Raw genomic sequence first — 25,956 nt, forward strand, 5'->3', positions numbered from 1 at the left:
AGGGGGCAGAGAGAGACAGATAGAGTTAAAGAGAACCCATGGTGAAGAAACAGCGAAAACGCCCTTGACTGGACAGAAAAGGATATCCTGTACATTTTGTTTGTTAACTAAACAATGTGTGAGGTGCAAACAGATACATACATATATAGCAATAGTTGTAAATATGTGTGGGTGTGTGTGTGCTGGTATATTTCGCATAATCTCGACAACAAGCCCAACACGGACAACAAAAGGCAAACACGGAAACAACTTGTTGCAACTACAAATAACAACAACATAGGCCACAATAACAACAACGCCAACAAATGGGTATATAGAATATATGTTGGAAACAACGAAAAGGAGTCTTGTGTAGCATGTGGAGACCGTGTTGGTTATAAATAATTTATATTGTTTACCGAAGCAGGTGTAAAATCCTCACTTTCCTTATACACTTTCCACTAGAGCAAAAGACAGCATCAATTATGGGCAAAATCTTATTCGTTTGAGCCATCAAAATAAGAGTTTATGCTGCAAGAGTATTAGAATTTTGTTGCGATAAAGCATTTCTTTCCTTTCTATTTTTCAACCTGCTTAAGGACATGATCTTACATGTGTTTGAATAAAGTTAAATTCTTCCTTAAACAATTTAAAATTACCAAAAATCAAATGTACTCACATTATATCCATACAAAGTTGATTTTGATACGCCCGCAGCGTCCATTAAAACAATAACAATCAGAGAAAATAAAAATCAATTTTTACATAAAGTAAATAGCCCACATACACACACACACACACAAACCATGCACACACATGTAATAACTGGCAATCTAAACAAAACAATTTCTAAACAAAACACACAATAGGGGAAAATTGTAAAAAGGAAACGGGATTCGCTGTGATAATTGAAATGCTGTCGCGTGCAGCGCCAAATAAAAAGGAGCATTGTTGGATGGCCAGAGGCGAAGCGGACCTGGACGGTGGCTGGTGTGTGGTGTAGGTCCGTTAAATGGTCTCAGGCATTTCCGCTAAGCACAGGCAATCAGACATAGGCACGACGCTTGGTAGTTGCCTTTTCTCTTTTCTTTTTGAAATAATATTTCCAATCATCAAGGTTGGTCTATATTTGTTGTAATGAAAATTTGATTATTTGGCATTGGCCCTGACGGGATGATGGCTATGCTAAGGTTAAACTGACCCTTACTATACATACATATGTATGTAACTGATCTTTTAGATTTTTAACTTACCACTTAGGTGGGTAAAACCACAACTGCCGCTTGAACACGGAGGATCCCGCTTTTTTTCTCTTCCTTTCTCTTTCTATCTTTCTTTTATATGCTTCGCCGCGCGCCACCATATTGTCGTAAAAACAAAAGCAAAAACTTTTAAGCCACAACTACCGCTGTGGCAGTAAATTTAATTATTTACTTGTAACGCGTTTCTTGTGTGTTGCTTTAAATGCATTAAAAACACCCCAAACTAATTTATTTTAAATGTTGCACTCCGATGCGAACGGTTAAGCGAATTAACAGTGTTGATCAGTGTCCGTTGAACGCTTCGAACAGTAGCACTTCACATAGATGACTAATATAAAATATGCGTTTAAACAAGTTAGATTTGAAAATTTATATGTACCAATTATAAATTTATATTAGTCATTTTCTCCAGCTTACAACATTCTTAAAAATATTTAATTAGTCATTTAACAATTAAGACATTTGATTCAATAATGCTCAAGCTTATAGTTTGTTAGCGAACCCACTGTAAAGTTTTGAAGGCCTATGTATGTATCTATATAATGTCATCTCGCTCACACACATTGCGATCGGCGCAGTGGTTCCATTTCACGATTAATTATCGTCAATCGCTATCGTTTTTATAAGACTTTAAAAAAATCATGCAAAGATTTTGTCAAATATTTGGACAACAAAAATGCAAAGTTATTGGCATGATACATGTGGATGGGCTGCCAGGTGAGGAGGGCGCTTAACAATGATAGCCAGCAAGAATAATGTAATCTAGGATGACAATTAGGAACACCAAATTATGCCGGAAAATGGAAACAGACGATAGAGAAGGCCATCTATGAGGCGGAATTGTACAAGAAACACCAACTGGTCAGTAGTAACTAAACAAACATTTGAAACAGGCAGTTCGATAACGTATTCGATCTGTCAATTCAGGATGCTGTCCTCATAGAAAATATGCATGACATTCCGTACGTCCCGGAGCGCCTTTTGGGTCCCGAAATAGTTGCTTGTATGACACGTGTGGGCCAGGCAGTGCGCCAGATTATGCCACCGCATGTGCCTTGCGGTGTTCAAGTTCTGGCCTGTGGCAATAAACAAGCCCTGGCCATAGCAAAGGCCAGTCAATTGCAGTTCATACGCTCCGAGGGCTTTGTTTTTGGTCATGTTGCCGATGAGGGTTACACTGATGCCTGTGCGGGGGATTTGTTACGCTATCGAAGGCTCATCGATGCCCAAGATGTTCTGATCTTTACGGATTTAAAAAAAAAGCACAGCTCACACTCCATCACATCGGATGTCAGCCTTTTAGAGACTGCTCATGCAGCTGAATTCTTTCTCACCGATGGCATTATCATAACAGGCACAGCAACTGGCCAGGCAGCAAGTCCCAAAGATCTAGAAGAGCTTACGGGCAGAATTAAAGTACCCCTTATTATTGGCTCCGGTGTTACCAAGGATAATGCGGACTTGTATTTTGATGGTGCTCAGGCCATGATCATTGGTTCGCATTTTAAACGTCATGGCAAATGGCAGGAGGAGCTTAGTGAAGCGGCTGTAGCGGATTTTATGAGAAGAATCTGTGAACTTAGATTGTCAAAGTAAATAATTAGCAGGTGTAAAGAGATTTATTGATATTTTTTGAGCACATATGTAGACATTAATAAAATAATAAATTGAGCTTAATGCACGAAACACAAAATATATACAAAATATTCGGTCGCAATATGGTAAATGAGTATGATTTTCTAACTTAAGTTTATCAATCTCATTTGATCTCTTAACCACTTTCAAAAGAAAAGGGTTACTATCATATACACTTAACGTAAACCAACATATTTTGCATGAAACTTTTTTAAATATCAATTGACAATAACGTATAGTAAGTAACTTGTACAACGCTTAAACATTTAGAAAATGGGATTTCATTTTGGGTAAGTCTTACGTGTGCATATAGAAAACTATATAGGAATGACTATTTCCAAAACGAAAAAGAAAAGTCTTTAATGATCTTTAAGAATCTGGGAACAGGAGATGATCTAATAAACTTTCTATTATCAATCCCCAGTAAGATTCAATGTGCGTTAAAAGTCTAGTAACGCCTATATACATATACGTATGTATACATATATTGAAATGCCCAAACCTCTAAAAGAGATTGGCAAAGAACTCATAAATGCGTTCACGCAAAGAACTTGATTTAGCACTGCTTTCCACTTTAGAAAATACAAAAGGTTTCTGCTGTTCCTTTGAATTTGTAGATGTTGCATCGTGTAGTGTATCATCAAATTTGACACGCTTCTTTTGGGGTGGTGAAAAGACCTGTTGCTCCTGAGCGGGAGTTGTCCATCCACCAATCCCAGCATTTCCACTCTTTTGACTGCTGCCACTTGAACGCAATGGAAAGAGAATATCTTGAAAATTACCGTTGCCCAGATCGGAATCGAAGAGATCTTCGCGCTTCAAAGCTGAGGGTATAGTATTGTCGACATTATGAGCACGAAAGTAAGATTTCGAATCGGAATAACGACTGGCAAAACCATAAGTGGGATCATTATCTGGACCATTATTGACCGGTGTGGTGACATTCGAACGTTTGAGTATACCGCGAACATTATGTGCCATTTTATCGCCAGTGGCAATCATTTTATAGAGTTTAGAAATGCGATTCTCCTTACAGCCTCCTCCTCCTTCTCCTCCTCTTAGATGAACTGAAGTGGAAGAAGGTGCAGCAGTAGCAGTAAGAGGCGAAGATGGTGGCTGTGGAGCCGGGCGCTTCTTCACCCTGTTGTGGCTTACAAATGGAGTTGCTTTACGCTTACCCGGAAAGCAATAACTCTGTGGTTTGGCCTCTTCCTCCTCATCGGATTCCTCCGATCGATTTTTATTGCGAAATATCGTCTCATATTCCTGCAAAGAAATTGGAAATTATCATAACTATCAAACTATATGCATTCTCCTTGCATTTGACTCACGCATTTTCGTTTATTGGGACTCAGTACATAATCGGAACCAAATTTCTTGATATCCTTCTTTCGTATGGGTGTCCTCTTGCTTGAATCCTTGCGCAAAGTTTTGCGGCATTGGACATGCAAGTCAATTGCATCTCGTATGAAGCTGACCCATGTGCGAGACTGTTGCAGATCTCCAGCCCCAAAGATGATGCCATCATTTTGACAAGTCAGTTTGAAATTACCCGGCAGCATTTCATACACTTTGCACTTCTTGAGAGGGAAAATGCAACAACATTCTAGAGAATTCTCAACGACAGTATTCGATGGTCGCTCCTTAATCATTTTGCAATACATAAATATGTCGGACATAAGGACACAATAACGCTTAATCTCTGTACCCTTATGGGTGATCTTTTGAAGGATTCCCTCCTTAATGACGCGACGAGAGGGTTTTACTATATTTGGTGTACGATTGACCAAGGAATTTTGCAAATGAATCAAATATTGGGTTATTTCCTGTTCCTCCACGCAAGTATTGATATGTGAAGCAGTTGATTCGATTTCCTTAACGGATTCTGAGGAAAGAAACAATAATGAAATGAAAACGTATCAATCAATTCATCTTTGCATGATCTCATCTTACCCTTGAGCAATTTATAGTCGGCATCGGCGGGACTGGTGTAAAGCAAAACTTGCTCCAAAAGTAACTTATATCTGGGCACACGTTGTATGGGAACTATCATCAGGGAATTAAGTTTGCGTTGAACTTCTGGACGACTTTCCGTTTGTTCAAGAAATTTACGAAAAACTGGATTTTTACTTATTAAATCCTGCAATATGAACAAAGCACCACGATAATCAAAGGCATAGACCGAATATAGCTTAAAGAAGGGGGCCATTTTTAGAAATGCCTGAGCCACATTTTCCATATTGGCCTGCAGTTCCTTAAGGAATTCGCCATTTAAATTGTGAATCATTTCAATTTGTCCAAAAAGTGCTGTATGATTGGCCCCATCGATAATGGCTTTCTCTTTCAGTGGCCTGACAAAGTAGTTCATCAAGATCTCTAATTGTTCCAGATACGATTTCTCCGAAGATATGATTTCCTCTACAGCCTGCAGACGAAATCCCATACGCTTCCCTGCCTCTGGATTGGGTGAACCAATTGGGCTACTCGAATTACTATCCAGCATAGAGCATACTAGAAAAACACACAAACAAACAGTTAACACCTGGCAATGATATCCCCATAACTTTGTCCTTTACCTTTTCTTCGCGATTTAGCTGTTAGCAAATTCCGCTCTTGTAACACTTGACGCAACTCACGGCTAAAGCTTATTGGCGTTTGCGGTGAGGAGGCAAATGCCTGACCAAAATGCTTCTGCCTGGGCGTATACATTATTGTGCAGCTTTTTCCGAATTTGCACAAAGGAAAACCCAAACGAAAGCAAAAAAAAAAAAAAAAGGAAGCGACGCCAGCACCTGCTGCTGCCCGTTCAAACAAAACCCGCTACTATCGATAAATATGGCTCAGAAAGCGATAACAATGAGAAATATTAAAGCCTTAGCACTGGATCCTGTAAATATAAATTTGTGTTAATTGGAAATCTTTCCACTTAACTTAAAAATACAATCGAAACTCCTAAAAACTGAGCATTTCATGCGCTGAAAAATAAATTTAATTTATTAATTTGACTTTTGTTGACATAGTATAGTGGAACTAGCTCACACAAATAGCTCAAATTTGTAGGGCTGCACACACCGAAAAAAATAACAACAAATTTTTATTTCTATTTACGTGTCCGTGGCTCTAAGCACCTTACTAACCTTTGCATGTTTGTTTATTATAAATTACTGTTTTAAAATGCCTGCCCAATTGAATGATATGGAGCTGCGTATTGTCCGGCGCCTGAATGAGGAGATTGGCAAAGACGTAAATCGACTAAATCGAGCAGCTCATCTCAGGGATCATTATAAGGATCAAATAATAAATCTTTACCAGACTGTAAGTAAGTTTCAGTTCAAAGAATTCGCATATTAAAGTCCAATACCTTTGCAGCTTAACTATGGGGATCCTCAGAATGTGTCCTGCTACAAGTCAGCCTTCCAGTGCCAGCAACAGGTATGCGAGAGTATCGACTTTGAGCTGGAAAAGCTCAGCCAATTCGAAGCGAAATTGAAGCAAAAATTAAAAGAATGGCAACCCGCCTTAGATGGCGTGGCGGAGGATTTGCAACAAGTGCGCCAACTGCAACGCCTGACACAATATTTACGTATAGTTCAAGATATACAAGAAATCAGTTGTGCTCTGTCCAGCAGCATCAATGGCAAGGATGAGGCTAAATTGGTTAACATTTATCTGACTCTTTACGAGAGTAATGATTGCGAGCATAGTGTTGTTGGACGCCTTCATGCTGTGAAAGCTCAGTACTTGAAAAACTTTGCTGAACGTACTGCTATTTATTGGCATAAGTTGCTATTGAAACGTTTATCCACCGAGTTCGAAGCAGTACTGAAAGCCATGCGATGGGCCCATGCAGAGCAGCAACCATTAAACTATTCCCCCGGCCGAGATACGGCAAAGGCTCAACTATTGGCTGAATACATGTTTCTAATCAAATCGCCAGCCGAAGAGCATAGCTTTCTAAAGGCTATAACACCGAGTATACTCTGCCCGCCGATAAATCAAGTGGTACAGCTTCTACTGGAACCGTATCGTCAGCGATTTATGTACCATTTTACTGGAGCTCGACAAACCAATCGTCTGGATAAGCCCGAATGGTTCTATACACAAATTCTCAATTGGGGCAAAGAGACGCATTTGTTTGTTGGTCAAACATTCCAAATGTCCGCCACAAAGGCTGGCAAATTGGACTATAATTTAAGAGTAAGCAAAAGGCTGGTACTCCTCTCAAATGCATTGATATAACCAATTTTGTGATTTCAGTTGGAATTTATGCGCGGTTTAGTCCAATTGACCATAGAGAAATTAGCCTTGGATATGGAGCAAATAGTGCAGGAGCAACATCTCTTTACACATTTGCTAGATGAAACTTTGGCCTTTGAAGTAGAATTGCGTGAGACCTTTGGTTATCCATCAAGCTTTCCCAGCGCCATTTCTGTTATCACACAACCCATGTATCTCTTGAAATGGATAGCCCTAGAAGAGCAATGTAAGAGTAAACAGTTTCTGCTTTTCTAAAGAGCAATAATTTATCCCATAAATCTTACAGTTTGCGCTGAGAAAATGGATTGCATACTGCAGGCGGAATGCCCCTTTCAATTGATTGATCCAAATACCTATGAGGATGACCTTAAAATACCCAGATGTGCTGATCAATTCATGCGTCTTTTGGAGGCCATCAAGGATCGTTATAGTGCTTTGATACAACCAGGACATCAGCTGCAATTCCTGCATTTACAGTTGGAGCTCATCGACAGCTTTCGTCGGCGGTTAGTCCAACTGCACAGCAGTGGCGCTGTTGGCAGTATCCCAATCTTGAATGCCATCAACTATATTATAATGGTCTTACGTGAATGGGGTGAAAATATTCATTATTTGCATTTACATGCGGCATTGGCTGGTCCAAATGCCTCTGAAATTAATTCCGTATTTGAGCATGCTGTCGCTGAATTGGAGCATTGGTCCCACCAGCTTATAAAAGGTTTATCTAGTAAAGCAGTCAACGAAATGAAATCCAAGTCGATGGCATATCGTCATGATTCGTGGCCGTCAATGCCCGAACAGTCTGGCAAAGAACCATTCATTCTATCACCGAGTGGTGGTGAAATGTTTCAGGTTCTTGTCACTCTTCTACATAATTTAGACCGTGAACTATCCGCCAATTTGTTTAATCAGACGTTGCGTCTAATGGCTCAGCAAATCGATGAGTTTATGCTAGAGAGTATGATTATGAATACCAAATTTTCGCCGTCTGGAGCGGCACAATTCAATTATGATATGACAAGGAATTTGTTTGCCCTCTTTGGCCAATACACTAGGCGCCCGGAGTTGCTATTCAAGAGGTGAGGTGATACTCCTGGCCTTTGTGTCCTTTACTTACACTCTCTCCTTCTCTCTCTATTTTAATCTTTTTAACAGAATCCATGATTCAACTAAATTGCTTATTGCAAGCCGTGGCACAGCTTTACTATTGTTGGAAACAATGCGAAGTCATCAACCGGTTGAAGAGAAAGCAAAACCTTTAAGGGAGCTACAAATTCTAAGCTTGGATAGTAAACAATGCGTTGAAGTGCTCGAAAGGCGAATAGATATTAAAATGTTTTAAATTATATAAAGTTTTAGTTTAATTATTAAAGAAATTGATGGAGTTTTGTATGATTTATCTAACAAAGATATCCAAAGGTAGAAATTTCACTACAAATGTTCGTTTATTGTTATTTGAGCGTAGTTCTAAACTGTAATGGAAAAACGAATAACTAGATTACCAGTTCAAATGTAATTTCAACAAATATCAAACGTTGTTCTTAACATACTTGTTCTATATTTGTTTTAAAGACACTAATTTTTTAAATTAAATATCTTGAATACAAATTGAGTTTGCTTGCAAAATCTTTTTAACATATGTATCTTAATCTGAGTTATATATATGAACCAAAAATATATATTTATATTCAATTTTTTTTTTAGTATTATAACAGTAAAAATAATTGTAATCAAGCATCTTTAATGTAGAATTTCATTGCATCATAATAAACCGAACTAATAGTAAAATTTTTTTCATATAAACAAAAAGGAAACTTAAATAAATAATGTACATAACATCCATACAATGCATTCGATAACTATAGAATCACGACAATATGTGACTGAAAATGAAAGAGATGCCAAACCGCGCGCTCTCTCACTCATTCATGCTTATAAAATAATGTTTCTTGATTGACAAGACTGTGGAGAAATAATTACATTTATCAAACTACATATGTAAATCTAAACTTATCAAGCTATTTGCGTTTTTTTTATCGGCTTCTTTCTAATATGACGCTCCGTTTGTGGTTTTGAGCCAGGCAATTCGTAGCGAAATATAATGCAACGGCGATCAAAAAATGATTTCAGTTCTTTTTGGATCATAGCGATGTCCCATTTGCTTAAAATGCATATAGATTTCCTGTAAATCGATGGGCTCATACATAAGAAGACTCTCATGAAGCTGAGGATTGGCACAAATTAGATTATGCCAGGCAATGTGAAAGGGTACCAGCGGCTGTGGCGTCTTTTTGGTTACATTGGTCTGGAGTATATAGAACTCAAAATTATCGCAAAGGCTTGGGGCTTGGGTTTGAGAGAAGCGCAAAAGTTGCGAGCCGCAAGCATCGTGAAATTTGTTTGAATCTGATGTTTGAACAACTTTGGTAAGTTCATTGTGACCACTGCTAAACGTATGAACTTGTCGAGATAGTGAGCAAGATGGACGATCTGTTATAATAGGAGGAGCTGGTGTGGATTTAGAACGTTGCAGATTGTTTCCACTTTCCTTAAACTCTTCTTTCATTATGGGATGCGTTTGATTGTAGATGTATTCCAAGATTTTGATGGCCTGTTTACGTTTTAAAGGCTTTATTCCATAATTGTAAAGCTGTTGCAGTAGCATCGATTCGGAGAGTTTGGTAAAATCCGGTTTAACCGTATTACACACACTTATATGATACACTTTGCCATTGAACTCCAATTGCTCAGGTTTATTGGGCATTAGCATTTTAGGTTCTGGTATGGTTTCCACATTGATTTCGCCCTTTAGTAACTGGTCCAAGCCACTGGGCATTATGGCCTCGTTCATAATGGGATCTTTTAAATCTTGGAAAACCATACGATCAAATTCATCGAACTCATCCTCTACTCGTTTCACCGTTTCACCTAAAAACTCTTGAAATCTATGACTACTTTTGCGTTTGAACACAGGTTTGTTGATGGGCTCCAGAAATGAGGCATCTGACCAATCAATATCCATTTGGAAATTTCTCACAGAACTCTGTGATGTCTGAAATGGCTGAGAGAGTCCTTTATCTTCTAGTATTCCAAACTCGGCTCTTTCTTTAATCAAATTGATTGAGGATGCGGAGTTTTTCAAATAAATATCCAAATCTTCAACAGTCTTAAAATGCTCAATAGTGGACTTTGCATCAGCAATCGATTTCGGTAAGGGTGAGAATGCTTCATCGTCACTGCCATTGAAATTTGGATCTTGTTGTACATCCCTTGCCATAGTTTTATTGGCCTTCCAAATAGAATAGTTTATTTCATCATCGGATAGCAATATGCCATCATCATTATCACTATTTTGGGTCAAGTCTATGCTTACATTCGAATCGAATGAGTGTAAAGCTAGTTTACACGATGCGATAGAATCTGGAAGTGATTTAGCTGAAGTGTTCCACTGAGTAAAGCTTCTTGGAGACTTTTCTGCCATTGATTTATCTGAGCTATTCCAGTGACGAAAGCTGAGCGGAGAGGTTTCTAAATCCAAATGCAATGATGTTTGTGACATATTTTTACTATGCTTTTTCAGAGATGCTTCTAAACTATCTAATTGAAGAGATGAATGAGAATAATTTATACTTGAATTGTTTAAACGAGAGCCAAAAGAATTCATTTTCGAGGCATCTGAGTTATTCCAGTGGCGAAAACTGAGCGGAGATGTTTCCAAATCCAATCGCAATGATGATTGAGAAATATTTTCAACAGATTTAGATGTAGATGTAATTTCTAAATTAGTTTTTGCATCTGATATTGATTTATCCAAATTATTCCAGTCACAAAAACTGAGTGGTGAGGTTTTAAAATCCAATTGTGAAGCGGCTATAAACCCATTTTCATACGATTTGGGCTCTTGAGATTTTTTAGCCACGACCAAAGTGTAATTGAGATTATCAATGTCAGAATCGGATTCTATACTGTGGTTAAATTTATCATCTTTGGCACCTCCCTGAGTAAGATCTATAATATCATCTGGAAAAAGAAGGCTTCTAAGTGATAAAATTAAAATAATTTAAAATGATTGTAGCCGACCTTGATTAGAAATCTGCTGTGGAGTAGCTTCTGAAACAGTCTTTACTAGAAGGGAAAAAATAAAATTGATATTTATTTCAAATTTAAATAGATAGGTAGGCATATGACCCACCTTCGTCACTGGAACTCGTATAGATCTCGTACGTAGTAATTTGAGAAGATTTATCATGACAACTGACATTCTTGTAAACGTTGAGGGAAAGATTTTTCACATCTGAATCTTCATCGGAATCAGCAAATAGATCGGGAGAAGTACATCTGGTAGAACTTTGAGGCAAACTTAGACTCGTTGAACTAGATGTTGATATTGGTTGAATTTTCGAATTAGACAGGAAATGTTCCTTTTCCGGCGATAACCTGACTCGTTTATCTGGTGGCTCCTTCAGAGGACTGCTGTTAGTAGAAGGAATTGGTTCGGGCTCATCTACTTGCGAGACATCTTCAACCATATTCTCAATAACCAACTGCTCCAAATCATCCAATTCCATTTCATTTGTTCGCCCATTGTCAAAATGTTTCTCCAAATCCTTATAAACCATTTCAAACTGCTCCAAGCGCTTAACACTTTTTGGATTAAGACGTTTCGGTGACAAATCCCTTCCTTGTATGGCTGACCAATCCTTAAGCAAATGTTCAGCTGGCGTATAGCTTATTTCTATCAAGTCTTTAACATAATATAAATTCAATTCGATTGGATCATCGGTTGGTTCCTTTATGATAGATAATTCCAAGGTGGCTTCTATTCGCTGAAGATGAGAACTTATCAGTATATATGGAGGCATTTCAAGTTCTACTTGTTTGGTCTTCACATCACATTCCTTGAGGAGAGCGGCGACTTTTTTCTCAAATTTCCTTTGCTGCACTTCAGGATTACGTAGAGTGAGTGGTGTAAATTTATTAGCCCACTTGGCACGTTTGCCACGCTTTCCAAGGACTGGCAAAGCGGCCGCATAAGATAAAGGATTATAATCTAAAAAATATGTATGCTATATTAGTTTCATATTGGGACAATGGAATTTTTTGTTGGTAACTTACCTTCTTTGGCTGCAGTACGAAAGCCATATTTCTGTAGCTTCCGCCGAATCGATTCCGAAGATCCCTCTGGTCTTTCGTCTCCTATTAAATTAACCACTTCGTCTTCATCCCCATTGTGCATTGGGTATTGTTTACTCAGCTTATCTGCTTCTGATTTGGATAAAGCCAATGCCATTTCTATATCATCGGGACTAAAATTGTCAGCCAGGCAATGTTGGGCTGTGACTTCTGAGAAGATTTGTTCATTCCTTAAAAAATCACTGATACTGGGTTGCTTTCGGTTGGTCTTGGGGGTTGCCTTTCCTTTGCGAGAACTGACACCTTTTGAGTTAAGTTTTGGAGCCTTTTTGGGCCTGGGACCGGGTTGCTCAAAAACTTGATTACTTTTTGTTTTCCTCACACTGGAAGGATTTGTTGCAGGATTCTTAGCTTCTTCATTGTCAAAGTAAGCCGACAACGACAGGGCAGATGACATCCTTAAAGAAAATTGTTCAGAAAGTGCAATTTTGTTAAGTTCTTTATTGACAATTAACAGTAACAATACAATAAAAGAAATTAAAATTACCCCACTTTGGGCTCATTGTTATTATTTTTGGCCGCCTCCTGGAGTTTCCTGAAGTTGGCCCTTCGAGTATTCCTATCCATTTTATTAGCGTTCCGTTCTTTGTTTCTCGCTCTCCTCTAAAGCCTCACGTATAAATTTCCCAGTTCTTGGGGCAGCAAAATTAAACAATTCCCGACGATCCAACTCCTCCTCTGAGGTTGTTAACAACGTCTTACATAGCTTTTCATTGGCGTAACGTTGAATTGGTGTTAAACTAATAGAATAAACAGAATAGAGCGTAAAATGTATGAATTCAACTTCAACGACTCCTTTTACCTCCAAAGGCCGAAAAGAACAGTTCCAGCAGCAAGCACAGCATAGGCGAAACGATTGCGATATGTAAAGGCTGGAGTACCTTGAGTACGTCTAGGTTTTCTTTTGCTAGTATCGATGGGGTCCATTACACTAATAAGCGCCTTGTTCTTATATAATTAAATACATTTTACAATTTCACAAGCAAAAATCAAAGTAAAACATGCAAAACGCGCCGCGTTCAGTTAAACAGAGTTGCCAAGCTGCCAACAAAACGAGCAAGCCAAATTTTGAAAGCAAACAATTTGAAGCGTTATATTTAGGCTGTGCATAAACTACTAGATTAAAAAGAAGCTTCAATTATATACAAATTATATTGGTATACCATTCGTGTTATATGTAGCTTTCTTATTTGTAGCTTTTAGTAGTTTATGTAAAATTTAAAACACTTGACATCCCTAACCGTTGCTATTGCACCTGCCTGCACAATTGTTTAGTGTTGAGCAATACTGTGATTTTGATTCCAAAAACAATATTTCTAGACAATTTAAAAAGCTCTCCATATCATACTGATCTGTCGACATTATATTCTTTTTGAATTATTCTTCTGTTAGATATAATAAACCAATTTATACAATGTACATACATAAGTACATCGAAATGTATATTTCCAATTTTGATCACTAAATGTGACTTGTATCAGTGAAAGTCACATTGTGCAACACTATTATTACTGTATATGCGTAATATGTTGTTAATTAGCAGAGAAGAGAGAAATTTGAAATCAATTTAGTTTGATTTGCATAGTAATAAAGTGCGGGTGCAGACGTCACCACAAAACCTAGTTTGAAGTGTAAGTAGAGTGGAAAATATTGATAACCCCTCAGTAACAATTACGACTACATACAAATCTAAATCCCACAAACGTAGAACGCAACAGCTATACAAAAACGAAGAAGAAGAAGCATCGCACCAGCAGCAGCATTAGAAAAGACAAAGGGTAACTACGACTGCTAGTAAATACAGTAAACAAATGTCATGCAGATAACGTAGACAAAAAAAAAAAAAAAAAAAAAAACTACAAAAGGAAGCAAAAAAAAAGAGTTGACCACTCACACACACAGTGAGCACTGTAAACCCGATACAACTGAAATTTTGCAGAAATCAGCGATAAAAAAGACAAAAAAAAAAAAAACAGTGAAAAGCAACAACAAAAGTAACAGTAGCACAACGACCTAACAAAGCGACGGACGAGCGCGGTCACTGGTCATCGAACAACTGCTGCTGAATCATGGCTCGGGAGGACGAAGAACGTATAGTGGATAATGAACAAGTGGTACCGGGTGGTCCGGACACCGATGTTGACGAGGAACGAAGGATCACTAATACACAGGACAATGAGTTGAACTTGCCATCGGGTGGATGTTGTGTGCCTTCAAGTACGATGCATCGCTTTCTTGCCTTGATCTTTATGTGCCTGCTGGGATTTGGATCATATTTCTGCTACGATAGTCCAGGAGCCTTACAATCGGATTTCAAGCGTGATTTGGATTTAAGTTCGACACAATTCACTCTGATTTATTCCATTTACTCATGGCCGAATGTCGTTCTGTGCTTCCTTGGTGGCTTCCTGATTGATCGTCTCTTTGGCATACGATTGGGTACTATTATATATATGGTGATATTGCTGGCGGGTCAATTGCTATTTGCCACCGGAGCCATCTATAATGCCTTCTGGCTGATGATAGTGGGACGCTTTATCTTTGGCATTGGAGCTGAATCCTTGGCTGTGGCCCAAAATAGTTATGCTGTTTTGTGGTTCAAGGGAAAGGAGTTGAATATGGTGTTTGGTCTCCAGCTGTCGGTGGCACGATTTGGAAGCACTGTGAACTTTTGGGTTATGCAACCTATATACAACTATGTGAGTGGTTTATATAATGCCAAGAATCATACAGTCTTGGGTATGGTTCTACTCCTGGCCACTGTAACCTGTGTGATGTCATTCCTGTGCTCTCTCATTTTGGGCTGGATGGACAAGAGGGCTGAAAGAATACTGCAAAGGAATAATAATCCATCGGGTCAAATACCGAAACTAACCGACATCTTCACCTTTAAACCACCATTTTGGATGGTTTCCATCATTTGTGTGGCATACTATGTGGCCATTTTCCCATTCATTGCCTTGGGACAGAAATTCTTCATGGATCGATTTCATTATACAGAGGCCCAGGCCAATGCAGTCGACTCTTTGGTCTATCTCATCGCGGCAGTCTCGTCACCGATCTTTGGTTTCGTTATTGATAAAATGGGTCGGAATGTTACATGGATTTTTACCGCGACCCTATCGACTATTTTGGCTCATTCCTTGCTAACATTCACCCAATTGAACCCCTATATTGGAATGGTTATAATGGGCCTGTCCTATTCCATGCTGGCTGCCAGCTTGTGGCCATTGGTCGCCCTCATTATACCAGAATATCAACTTGGCACTGCCTATGGCTTTTGTCAATCTGTACAGAATCTCGGTCTGGCCGTTATCACCATTCTAGCTGGCATCATTGTCGATCACAGCAATGGCGATCACATGTGGGTGCAGCTATTCTTCATTGGCTGGCTGACCATTGCCCTGATATCGACTGGTATCATCTGGGCATATAATAACAAACAACGCGGCAATCTGAATATGACGCCGGCGCAACGGGCGGAATTCGTTAGTGCACAGCATTATCAGCATTTCGAATAGGGGGAGGAATGAATGAATGAGTGTGAGAGAGAATATGATTCATAGGGCAGCCGCATTGAATTGGTTTTATTATATTCTATCATTCTGTATTGATTATGATTAATTAACTATATATGTATATAAGAATACAACAAGTTGTTCTCGATATGATATGATCTAAACTGATCTTTATCCGTGATGATGTCTATAATTAGAATGTATTGTGATGGTATTTACGAATTGCAATTGTTTATTTTCCGATAGAGAGAGAAAAAGAAATTAAATTCATTTTATGATTATAAAATCTTATAAAAAAAAAAAACAAAAACAAAAAAATTAAAATACTATAAACAAATTTTAATAATTTTATTTTACGCATATGTATTTTTAGACCAATTTATACATTGTACAATTAAAAGAATAATATCTAACTACAGTTACTGTTTTGTTCTATGTACATGTTTCACAAAACAATCTAACTGATTAATGTTTAATAAAATTTGAAAAAAAAAAAAAATTGTAAAACTTGAGCTCAGTATTATTTTTTCATGGTTATGCGATCCTAAAAGGTGTCTTTACACCTTAATAATAATAGGTCTTTACCTATATAAATCGAATTCGATTTTGCTGTACTGTATTTATATGTTGTCTACCTTATTATAAATTGCTTTAGTAGTATGGACTTTTATTCTCATTATATCACAGAGCAAATACATTTCAAAATTAAGTAAAATAATGATTGGACACCACAATGTAAATCTCGAGAATCCCCATACTTCCCACATTCGTCTACAATTATTAAGTCTGTATTACATCTCCATTGCGATTTTACCTTACGCTTGTTCACGAAAAGAAGTCGATAGTCGTTCTGAAACAAATGAAATCGAATATAACATCGATAGTTGTTCCACCTCCACCGTGCAAAGTTTTGTATTTCCCACATTAAAAGTGTCACTCTAAACTTGAAAATAGTTCTTGCGTGTGGAAATTATTGGGCACTCATATAAAACTTATTATAAGCCAAAATGAATCCCCAACAACCCTGGCAAAATAATAAACAATTCAAACGCATGAACTACTTACGAAAATCCGGACTCCTCTCGGATTGTAGCTTTGAATTGACGGATACTGATGACAAGAAAATTGTAATTAAATGTCACAAATGTATTTTAATATGGTAAGTTCAGAAAAGTGTCAATTCCAAATACAGTATGTATACATGCATATGTACAAATGCGTCTAATTTTCTGTAATCTTTAGCGCCTCGCCAGTATTCGAGGTCATGTTCTTGGGAGACTTTAAAGAGGCAAATAATAACAAACCTATTCCCATTATTGATGCTCCTGCCGATGCATTTGAAAAATTTATTGATTACCTATATTGTGAAGCAGATGGACCTGCCATAGAACAATTGGACTTTGAAACGATAAAGTCTTTACTCCATTTAAGCCATAAGTATATGGTTTCATTTATGATCGACAGGTGTTGTAAGGCCATGTGTGACATGGTAGCCAAGGGCTTGTCACCCGAATCTATCATCGAATTATATAAAATCGCTAATAGGATTGAAAATACTGATTTGGAATCAACAATTTTAATAGTAAGTAATTAATTGATGGAATTCCCTACTGTATCGAAAGAGAGATTTGAAAATAACTTATTTCCCTATAGACTATTCTCACAGATCCCTTAGTTTACATCAACGAACCGAACCTTTTCAACCTAAGTTTTGAAGTATTTCTTAAATTCATTAAAGAAGTTACTTCAGACTTGTCTGAACTAGTGCGTTTTGATGTCATTGAGAATTATTGTACAATAAATGGTTTAATAGATGATAAAAGAACTTTAGAGGATAATCCTAGTGAGAAAATAAGAGATGAGGAGAAGCGTGAAGAAGAGAATGAATGGAAAACTAACAAACTATTTGTCAAGGAACTTTTAAAAACTATCAATTTTAGGTTGATGTCAACTAACGAATTTTGCTCTGGACCACACCTATCCACTATGATGACTTCCGAAGAGAAATTGAATAAGTTGATACTTATGTGCCAAATAGAAAGCATTGAGCGAGTCTAATAAAAAGAAAAAAGGTTTTTTTATTAAAGATATAATTGTGTTTCAAAAAAGTTTTCGTTTATGTGGGCAAAGTTGTGTGAATAGTATATTGTATATATGTATATATAAATGTCTATATGTATAAGGCAAAATACAAATGTATGGAGTTTGTATAGATAGTTTAGAATTTTGATATTCGGACTGCGACAATTAGATCAATGCATAGATCAAATATGTATATATATGCATAAAGTGCTTTAAATGCAGCGTTACTTACTAAACTAATACGAGACACATCAGATTGGACGGCATGAGTTACATTATTTAAAGGCACATTTTGGTCAATAGGAATGTAATGATAATGGAAATATTTGTACTGCCATTTAAAGTGCAATATTGAATTGTTAGTAAAGGGTTTAGCATTTAAAGTGGTTAGGAAAGAGAGACACGTTACTGGTAGTAGATAGATATGAAAATAATGAATTATGCGTAGCTTATCTCATGCTCATAGGTTTTTTCCCGCAAATCATGATTGTCGGGCAGAGCATGATGTCGCAGGCCACACAAACGTGGACCATAGCGCAGCATTATGATAATGACACCGACAATGAATAGGGCCAGAGCTGCCACAGCGGGATATAGAAAATATAGGGCCATTTTTGTTTTTATTGTTAAATGTCGCTTTCGCGTTTCTGCAACTCTACGTATTCCCCACGCTGACGCTGTTGTTGCAGAGTTCGACCTTCTGGGCGGGGCGGGCGTTGATGGTGATGCGAAGAAGAATGCACGGGCTCCAACTCGTCAATGCCAATCACAAGTTCGTTCTCGTTTTCGATAGTGGGAAACACTTGCTGATGGGTTGTGGGCTGCAGCAACAAAATTTGTGAATTAATACAATTTCCACAACGCTCGCTTTGAAATGAAACTCACATGAAACTTCTGGAAATAGGAAGCGTCTTTTAATTCTGTAAAATCGAGCGGCGGCTGCTTATGCGGTGTGGCTGACCAAATGGAGACAAGCCAACGATTGCCTGTATGTCTGTCCTGCCAGTATTTGCGATGCTTGGAACAGCAACCCAAAATAATGTTCAATATAATAATTGTGCCCAAAACAACTGTGCAAATGGCAATTGTCACATAAAACGGCGAGAAATTGCCGTATATGTGACCAGTGAAATATGGATTCTTCTCGTATGCCTTACGCTCCTCTTCGATGGTGGACATAATCCTCCGGAATCAGTGTGTTCCCTTTATGAGAGATTGTGAGAATGGATGCCAGCGTATGCGTTTCCTTTAAGGAATGGCCACTAACTGCAACATTTAATTAAATTTATTAATTAATATCAATTCCAAAAAATAAATAAAAACGCTGACGCAGCAAGCCACCAAAAGTGTAATTTTTGTCACGTTTTGGGCGTGGCGCACTAAACAAACAATAACGCCCCGAAGAGCTTAGATTTGTAGAAAAGCGAAACTTACCATTTGCCTGCAATCTGTTGTCTTGTCAATTCCAATTGGTTTCATTCAGCTTCTTTTTAATTGTTTGTTTAATTCTAGCTTAACCCAAACAATTACTGTTTAATATACACCTGCAAAGTGAAATGAAAACAACGCCCAAAGCCTAGCTCAAATGTACTCGATGCTTGATAGTGATGGGATGAGTAAGTTATCGAAGCGCTTATGCCGCCAACTGAAATGCATCGATGTTAAGCCAGTATTTTACAGTAATAGGGGCGTTACATTCTGATTGGAACGAACACAATTTCAAATCAAATATATATATTCTCCTTCAATAATTGAACACAATTTAAACTTAAAACTCATAATTCATATCTTAAAATCTAAGACAGGTTTCGAAGCAAAACAAAAAATATTCTTTCTTTTAGCCAACTATTCAATAGTCGGAGAAACTAAATTAAATACATACATATATACCCACTCTATCCATTTATCTAACTGCCTTTTCTCGCTGTCCATTTATGGTAATCACTGATCAAAGGTTAAAAAGTTATCATTCTGGGTAATATAACGAGCCAATGCCCTTCCATCATCAGTTGGTGATCCAAAGGCAATGCGATTCGCTGGAATCTCCTGGCCCAATATCGTGTGGCATTGCACGGCTCGCATTAGTTTACGGGCAATGCCCTGACGTCTTTGCAACGGCGAAACCCAAATACGGGAAATGCCACAACTGGAAAATACATAAACATATGTAGAATAAATAAATTATTTGTTTTGATTAAGGGAGGGAGGGGGGCTAATCTTACCTAGCCTCAAAGACTTCCTCGCTACAATAGTCAATGCCATCGATTTGTATGAATCGATGGGCCTGACTGAGGGGTTGCACCAGGCAAAGGCCCACAATTTGCTGTTTTTGTACAGCAAAGAACGCCACAAATATCTTGGGCATAATGATTGAGGCATAGCCCAATTCTTTGTCGACAACTTTCAGAAGATCCTGCAGTCTCTGCAGTCGAGCAACTGGGGCACGTTCATTTAAACGTATTATGCGACCATCACTAGACCATTCCGGACATGCAGCAATAATATCCTCATCGATCCAACCCTTGAAACGTAGAATATGCACCGAATTATGATATTCGCGATGCAATTGCTCCTCTTCGGGCTCATGGACGGTATAGACCAAGCCGCATTGTTGACATTGACGGGCGCCGAATTGTTTTTGGCCAGCATCAATTTGATATTGATTGGACCCAATGGCAGCAGATGATAGCAATCGTTGTCTAGAGACAACAGCAGCATCAGAAGCAGAAGGCGCCTTGTGACGTTGTGATCTTTGCACCAATGGCTGTAAACGTTGGTTAAAGATGGGAAAGAGTTTTTCCGAGGGAACCACCGGAGTGACAGTTTCTGGTACGGGAACTTCAGCTTCCTTCGGAGCTTCTTCGGCATTTATAATCGTATAAAGCTCGTCGACAATTTTATTGGCTTCAATTTTATGAGTATCCGGCTCGGCAATGAATATTGTGAAATTTTCTTCAGTACAAATATTATTGCTTATAAGAAACTCCAAAAGAATTTGCTGTTGCTCAATTAATTCCTGATCCTGAGTATTGTAAGGCAAACGTTGACGGAATGAGGCAAAAGGATCGACCATTGCTTGAAAATTACAATTGAGATTTTCGTTAAGCTCTTCGGACTCAGCATTGCTTATTGTATCTGGCAATGGGACCGATGCTGATCTAATGATGGGCGGCTCTTCGGAGGGGGATGCTTCGACAATGTCATCAAGAACTGAATCATCCAAATTCTTCAAAATTGCATCCACAGTAGCCTGCTCCGCGGAGAATATGGTTGATGACTTGACACGCAATCTACGCGGCGTCTTTGGACGTTTACGGATCAATTCGATTTTACCATGATTCACACTGGCTCTTATATGATCGGTGATTCGGACTTCCATATGAGTTTGACTCTTACGTCCGGATTTGAAAAATTTACGTTTGCCAACTTGATCGCCTGATGGTTCACTTGGAATTGATGTTGGCTGATGCCTTATTATAGGTATAATCGGTTCCAACTCGATCATGGCAAAGTCATCATCATCATTTTCTTGTAGCTGCTGCTGCTCATCTTCACTCAGATCAGAAAAGTCTGTGTTTGTCATATTATTGTTGGCATCGTCTTTCATTACACTCAATGGCTTGGCCATTTTAATGGGATCCTTTGCTGATCGTAATATCTGATAGACCTCTTCAATTTTGGCCCGTTCCTCTCGCTTTTGGTTGATGATTTCCTTAAGTTTCTCATTGCGTAGCGAATTGAGAATATTATCCAATTGGATTGGCGGCAGACGACGGGCTTGTAGAGCGCTCGGCTTACGAATATTGTGACTAACGCCTCGATTGATACCCAAACGGAGACGAGATGAGGTCGGTGACGTTTTGCTTCTCGCTGTACGTTTTCTTAGGTTTCCACCACCACCTGATCGCATAACGATATTTCGTCTTGAACTTGGTGCGTTTGTTTTCGAATAGAAGGCCATTGTCGGTATGCTTTGCTCCAGATTTGTTTTACGCATTTTACTCTGTGGTGAACCATTCGATGATGTTGGCGAGATCACGCTGCACGATGTTCCAGATTCTGCTTTCATTTCAACTAATTTCTTTGAAGTATCCAATGGCAATGGTGTTGATTTATGTTCCCTCTTAAGAACTCTGCGTGGCGACGCACTTGGATAACCGTAGGGCGATTCTGGAGAGATTGTTGATGAATCACAGTTAACCATAGCTTTAAGCTGATTTGCATAATCCGATGAGTTCGGCGAGGAGAATGAGGAATTACACATCTGTTGTGCCTCGACTTTATCCTCATTAGCTGCAACTCCACTTTCACGTTTCGAACTCTTTGGGGTACGTGGACTACTGCTGGCACTTTGGCTATTAAGACGCATTGTTTTGGTAAACAAATGTGGCAGCTGTTCAGCTGCCTCTCCTCCACCCCCAGCCAATGCAGCATTTCCTTTGCCATGTGATTTCTTTTTGTTCTCCTTGTTGGTCTCTGGTGAACTGCTCGAACTACTGCGTAATCTCCGACCCTCGGCTAACTGCTCTTCACCTATAAAGAGATTTTTATTCACCTTTCTCATATCTCTGCGGTGTGGCTTTAATGGCGATAAGCCCAACAAGGAATCTTCCACATCGTCATCATCTTCAATATTGTTAAGTTTATCACTGCGGCTACGAAACAACTGTCGCTTGCGTTCTGACAAATGGGGCGTGGCAATCCATGCTGATCGCCCACTCCCCTTGGGGGTATCCATAATGGCTATTTCAATTGCAAAAAATAGTTTTTAAGTCGCAATTAAACTAAAAAAAAATATGTTTGAGAGAGCCCGCTTTTTTTGGTGCAAATCAAGCGATCGGTGCCTAGAGATGTGACCACGATCGATTACCTTGTTGATAAATAGTTATTTCGATAATTGCGCCAATTATCGATACTCCCACCTCTATACCGTTAAAATACCCCCTATTTTAGCAGCATTAAAAATAGTGGTACAGGTAGTGTTGCCGGTATATAAGCAATAATAATAAAAATGGGGGAGTTCAGTCCGGCAACACTGTTTACAAACAGTGCTGCCACCCTTTTCTCCGAGTATCTATACAAAGGGGAAAACAAATCAATTTTGTGTCAACAGTGCTGCCACCCTCGAACATTTTCTCGGAGTATCTGTACAAAGGAGAAAACAAATCAATTTTGTTGTCAGATTGATTAACAAAGAGTGCGATTAAAATAATAGAAATTACAAACTGGAAAAAACCAGGTAAGTTTTTACTGGAAAAGCATATTCGAAAGTGAAAAAAATTCCACAATCTGAAGTCGACGCCGCATCCGAAGTGAAACTGCAAAACGCCATCTTGTATTTTGTGTGTGGGTGTGTGTGTGTATGTATTATATAAGTGTGTGCATGTGTACATATGCTTTTGTTTTGTCCAAGGATTCATTTACGCCTGTTTTGTCCCAGGACTTTTTAGCCACGCCATCGGAATTAGGTGTAGGAATAAAAGAATCCAGTGATAAAAGAAAAATATTCAAAAAGGAGTAGGAACATCGGCGTTATTTGAAAACAAAAATACCAATTTGCTTTCTTTTTCTTCATCCTCTGAGGTCGCGCCTTGTCTCCGCGCTCTGACACTGTCCTTTTTGTCGTCGTCGCGAGCAAAAACTCACGTGACGTCAACGTAGAACCGGCACCCGTCAACGTCATTGCCACCGTCACCCGTCATCGTTGCCGCCGCCGCCGCGTAAGCCGCATATCTTCCGCCCGCCCCGAATCTCAACATACACATCTCTCTCCCCACCAATTGTCAAGTAACTAAAGAACCGTGGAAGACAAAGCAGCGGAAAACGTTGACGCCGCCGCCGCTAACGCTGCCGCTGCAACAACATCATCATCAACAACAACATCAGCAACAACTGCATCAGCTGCAACATCAACAACCACAAGCTCAAGCTCAGCAACAACAACGCCAACAACAACTGCATCATCCACGATGCCCGGAGCCGGAACATTTAAATTGTTCATCGGTAATGTCGATGAGAAAACTCAGGCAACTGAGCTACGTGCGCTCTTTGACAAATACGGTACAGTTGTCGAATGCGATGTGGTGAAAAATTATGGCTTCGTTCATATGGAGACAGAGCAGCAGGGTCGGGATGCCATACAAAATTTGAACGGTTACGTGTTGAACGATAATGAAATCAAAGTGGAGGCAGCCAAAAGTCGACGCGCCCCAAATACGCCCACAACGAAAATCTTCGTGGGAAATTTAACCGATAAAACGCGTGCGCCGGAGGTGCGTGAATTGTTCCAAAAGTACGGAACGGTAGTGGAATGCGATATTGTTCGAAACTATGGTTTCGTTCATTTGGATTGTGTCGGTGATGTTCAAGATGCAATTAAGGATTTGAACGGTCGCGTTGTTGATGGCCAACCCTTGAAGGTACAAGTATCAACTAGTCGAGTGCGGCCCAAACCGGGTATGGGTGATCCGGAGCAATGTTATCGATGCGGACGTTCCGGTCATTGGTCGAAAGAATGTCCGCGCTTATATGGTGGCAGTGCTGGAGGCGGAGGAGGTGGACGTGGTGGTGGTGAACCGCCATCACCTCTCGGTCCAGGCTACAGAGATCGCATGTACGGTCGGGATCCGTTTCCGCCGCCACCGCCGCCGCCGCCGTTTTTGCGTGATCGCATTATGGATGGCTTTAGGGTAAATTTCCGAACAAAAAAACTCCTTAATGATATATATATACACCTTACCTACCTTACTACATATACATACAAATATATATATATATAATTATGTATATATATATATATATATGAACGAAAATTTTCCCCTTAAAAACAAAACCCTTTATTTTACTTAATCCTCCTCATAATCCTAAAAAATATCTTTTGATCTATCCCATCTCGCCATCGATTGCTTCAGATGTGTGTGACTTGCCTAATATGTTTACCATATTTTTTTGCTCTGCTTTAGGACTATGATTACTATGATCGAAGATCATTCGAAGATCGCGATCTCTATGAGCGTCGCTATACAAGCGCACGCATGCGCGATTTTCCGCCGCCGCCAATTAGACGAGAACCAATGCCATTGCCCCCGACTCTGCGGTCGTGCAGTGTCTCGCGAAGTAGCTATGACACCATGTTCAGTCGTCGGTCACCACCGCCGCCGCGCAGCAATGGGATGAGTCGTTATGGGTAAGATCGAATGCCTTTTATCATTTTGATGGAATAATAATTATAATGATCTCTGTCTCCCCTGTTTTTGCTTATAGTTCACCTACACCACATGGTTATGAGGATTTCAGTCGTGATTCCTTTGATGATCGTATGATTTCATCACGTGGAATGCGCGGTCCATCACCGCCTGGGCGTCGTTATGCGCCCTACTGAGATGAAGTTTACTATTATGGCAGCAGATGAGCAACAACAACAACAGCAAAAGAAGTGACAACAACAACAATTCACTTTACACAACAGCAATAACAGCAGCATTCATAGTAACAGCAATAACAACAACAACAACAACAATTGTACAATTTTCGATAGAAGGAAAGCAAATTGATTTATCGACCTATTATTGGTTCCTTTGTTGGCCGTCAGCAGAAGGTGCAATATCGTCGACGTCGTCATCAACTTTGATTCCTTCTTCAAATTGTAATGACAACGATCAACTGAGCAACTGAGCATGTTGCCTTTTATAAAAACTTTTTCACATTTCTGGCTCTCACCTTAGTAATATCGTCTAGCCAAACAGACACACATACATACATACACACACACACACACACACACACACACACACACACACAAACAAAAAAAAACTGACACCGTACACTTTTTTTTTTTTTTTTTATCATTGTTTTGACTGAACCGCGTATTCCGATTTTATACGGGCTAAGACCTTAACTAATTTTTTGGTTGGTGGAGAAGGAAAGGAATACACACCCCACACAACCACTACTATACTACACTATTTTGTGGATACCAATAAAATGTAATAATTCGTAAATAACTGAAGAATAAGAAAATATGAGTTTTT

General features: G+C 39.0%; 10 protein-coding genes across 12 annotated transcripts; 4 read left to right on the forward strand and 6 right to left on the reverse strand.

Moving 5' to 3' along the window:
* Positions 1-1,827: 1,827 nt before the first annotated feature.
* LOC137579304 (uncharacterized protein F13E9.13, mitochondrial) lies at positions 1,828-2,934 on the forward strand. Its single transcript, XM_068293029.1, has 3 exons — positions 1,828-1,958; positions 2,020-2,102; positions 2,169-2,934. The coding sequence occupies exons 1-3, from the start codon at positions 1,883-1,885 to the stop codon at positions 2,835-2,837; spliced, it is 828 nt and encodes a 275-aa protein (XP_068149130.1). The 5' UTR covers positions 1,828-1,882; the 3' UTR covers positions 2,838-2,934.
* On the reverse strand, positions 2,842-5,688 carry RhoGEF4 (Rho guanine nucleotide exchange factor 4). 2 transcript variants are annotated; one of them, XM_068293028.1, is made up of 5 exons: positions 5,453-5,688; positions 4,830-5,387; positions 4,208-4,761; positions 4,055-4,142; positions 2,842-3,943 (listed from the first exon to the last, which is right to left on the reverse strand). In XM_068293028.1, the coding sequence occupies exons 1-5, from the start codon at positions 5,583-5,585 to the stop codon at positions 3,381-3,383; spliced, it is 1,896 nt and encodes a 631-aa protein (XP_068149129.1). In that variant the 5' UTR covers positions 5,586-5,688; the 3' UTR covers positions 2,842-3,380. The 2 variants fall into 2 exon arrangements, with proteins under 2 accessions (XP_068149129.1, XP_068149128.1); XM_068293027.1 differs by having other exon boundaries at positions 2,842-4,142; positions 5,453-5,687.
* A 213-nt stretch (positions 5,689-5,901) lies between these two features.
* On the forward strand, positions 5,902-8,571 carry Rint1 (RAD50 interactor 1). Its single transcript, XM_068293230.1, has 5 exons — positions 5,902-6,191; positions 6,246-7,073; positions 7,134-7,359; positions 7,420-8,212; positions 8,289-8,571. The coding sequence occupies exons 1-5, from the start codon at positions 6,051-6,053 to the stop codon at positions 8,473-8,475; spliced, it is 2,175 nt and encodes a 724-aa protein (XP_068149331.1). The 5' UTR covers positions 5,902-6,050; the 3' UTR covers positions 8,476-8,571.
* A 217-nt stretch (positions 8,572-8,788) lies between these two features.
* On the reverse strand, positions 8,789-12,955 carry mus312 (mutagen-sensitive 312). The gene is made up of 5 exons (XM_068293229.1): positions 12,814-12,955; positions 12,249-12,724; positions 11,326-12,183; positions 11,214-11,258; positions 8,789-11,153 (listed from the first exon to the last, which is right to left on the reverse strand). The coding sequence occupies exons 1-5, from the start codon at positions 12,891-12,893 to the stop codon at positions 9,247-9,249; spliced, it is 3,366 nt and encodes a 1,121-aa protein (XP_068149330.1). The 5' UTR covers positions 12,894-12,955; the 3' UTR covers positions 8,789-9,246.
* Positions 12,748-13,403, reverse strand: LOC137579446 (uncharacterized). The gene is made up of 2 exons (XM_068293232.1): positions 13,129-13,403; positions 12,748-13,066 (listed from the first exon to the last, which is right to left on the reverse strand). Exons 1-2 carry the CDS (start codon positions 13,251-13,253, stop codon positions 12,898-12,900), a joined length of 294 nt encoding a protein of 97 aa, XP_068149333.1. The 5' UTR covers positions 13,254-13,403; the 3' UTR covers positions 12,748-12,897.
* A 396-nt stretch (positions 13,404-13,799) lies between these two features.
* mrva (minerva) lies at positions 13,800-16,018 on the forward strand. Its single transcript, XM_068293231.1, has 2 exons — positions 13,800-13,957; positions 14,035-16,018. Exon 2 carries the CDS (start codon positions 14,396-14,398, stop codon positions 15,845-15,847), a length of 1,452 nt encoding a protein of 483 aa, XP_068149332.1. The 5' UTR covers positions 13,800-13,957; positions 14,035-14,395; the 3' UTR covers positions 15,848-16,018.
* Positions 16,019-17,897: 1,879 nt separating this feature from the next.
* Positions 17,898-18,538, reverse strand: wrm2 (wurmchen 2). Its single transcript, XM_068292537.1, has one exon. It carries the CDS (start codon positions 18,536-18,538, stop codon positions 18,365-18,367), a length of 174 nt encoding a protein of 57 aa, XP_068148638.1. The 3' UTR covers positions 17,898-18,364.
* Positions 18,436-19,521, reverse strand: wrm1 (wurmchen 1). Its single transcript, XM_068292536.1, has 3 exons — positions 19,361-19,521; positions 18,812-19,192; positions 18,436-18,747 (listed from the first exon to the last, which is right to left on the reverse strand). The coding sequence occupies exons 2-3, from the start codon at positions 19,103-19,105 to the stop codon at positions 18,553-18,555; spliced, it is 489 nt and encodes a 162-aa protein (XP_068148637.1). The 5' UTR covers positions 19,106-19,192; positions 19,361-19,521; the 3' UTR covers positions 18,436-18,552.
* Positions 19,522-19,643: 122 nt separating this feature from the next.
* Positions 19,644-22,785, reverse strand: eco (Establishment of cohesion). The gene is made up of 2 exons (XM_068292535.1): positions 20,149-22,785; positions 19,644-20,072 (listed from the first exon to the last, which is right to left on the reverse strand). Exons 1-2 carry the CDS (start codon positions 22,662-22,664, stop codon positions 19,868-19,870), a joined length of 2,721 nt encoding a protein of 906 aa, XP_068148636.1. The 5' UTR covers positions 22,665-22,785; the 3' UTR covers positions 19,644-19,867.
* A 221-nt stretch (positions 22,786-23,006) lies between these two features.
* lark (RNA-binding protein lark) lies at positions 23,007-25,945 on the forward strand. Of its 2 annotated transcripts, none has more exons than XM_068293020.1 (4): positions 23,007-23,165; positions 23,510-24,615; positions 24,889-25,112; positions 25,190-25,945. In XM_068293020.1, exons 2-4 carry the CDS (start codon positions 23,896-23,898, stop codon positions 25,305-25,307), a joined length of 1,062 nt encoding a protein of 353 aa, XP_068149121.1. In that variant the 5' UTR covers positions 23,007-23,165; positions 23,510-23,895; the 3' UTR covers positions 25,308-25,945. The 2 variants fall into 2 exon arrangements, with proteins under 2 accessions (XP_068149121.1, XP_068149122.1); XM_068293021.1 differs by having other exon boundaries at positions 23,023-23,165; positions 23,367-24,615.
* The last annotated feature ends 11 nt before the right edge of the window (positions 25,946-25,956 follow it).

Source organism: Drosophila tropicalis, unplaced genomic scaffold (genome assembly GCF_018151085.1).
Source record: "Drosophila tropicalis isolate 14030-0801.00 unplaced genomic scaffold, ASM1815108v1 contig_694, whole genome shotgun sequence".
In the NCBI taxonomy this organism is placed as follows: Eukaryota; Metazoa; Arthropoda; class Insecta; order Diptera; family Drosophilidae; genus Drosophila; species Drosophila tropicalis.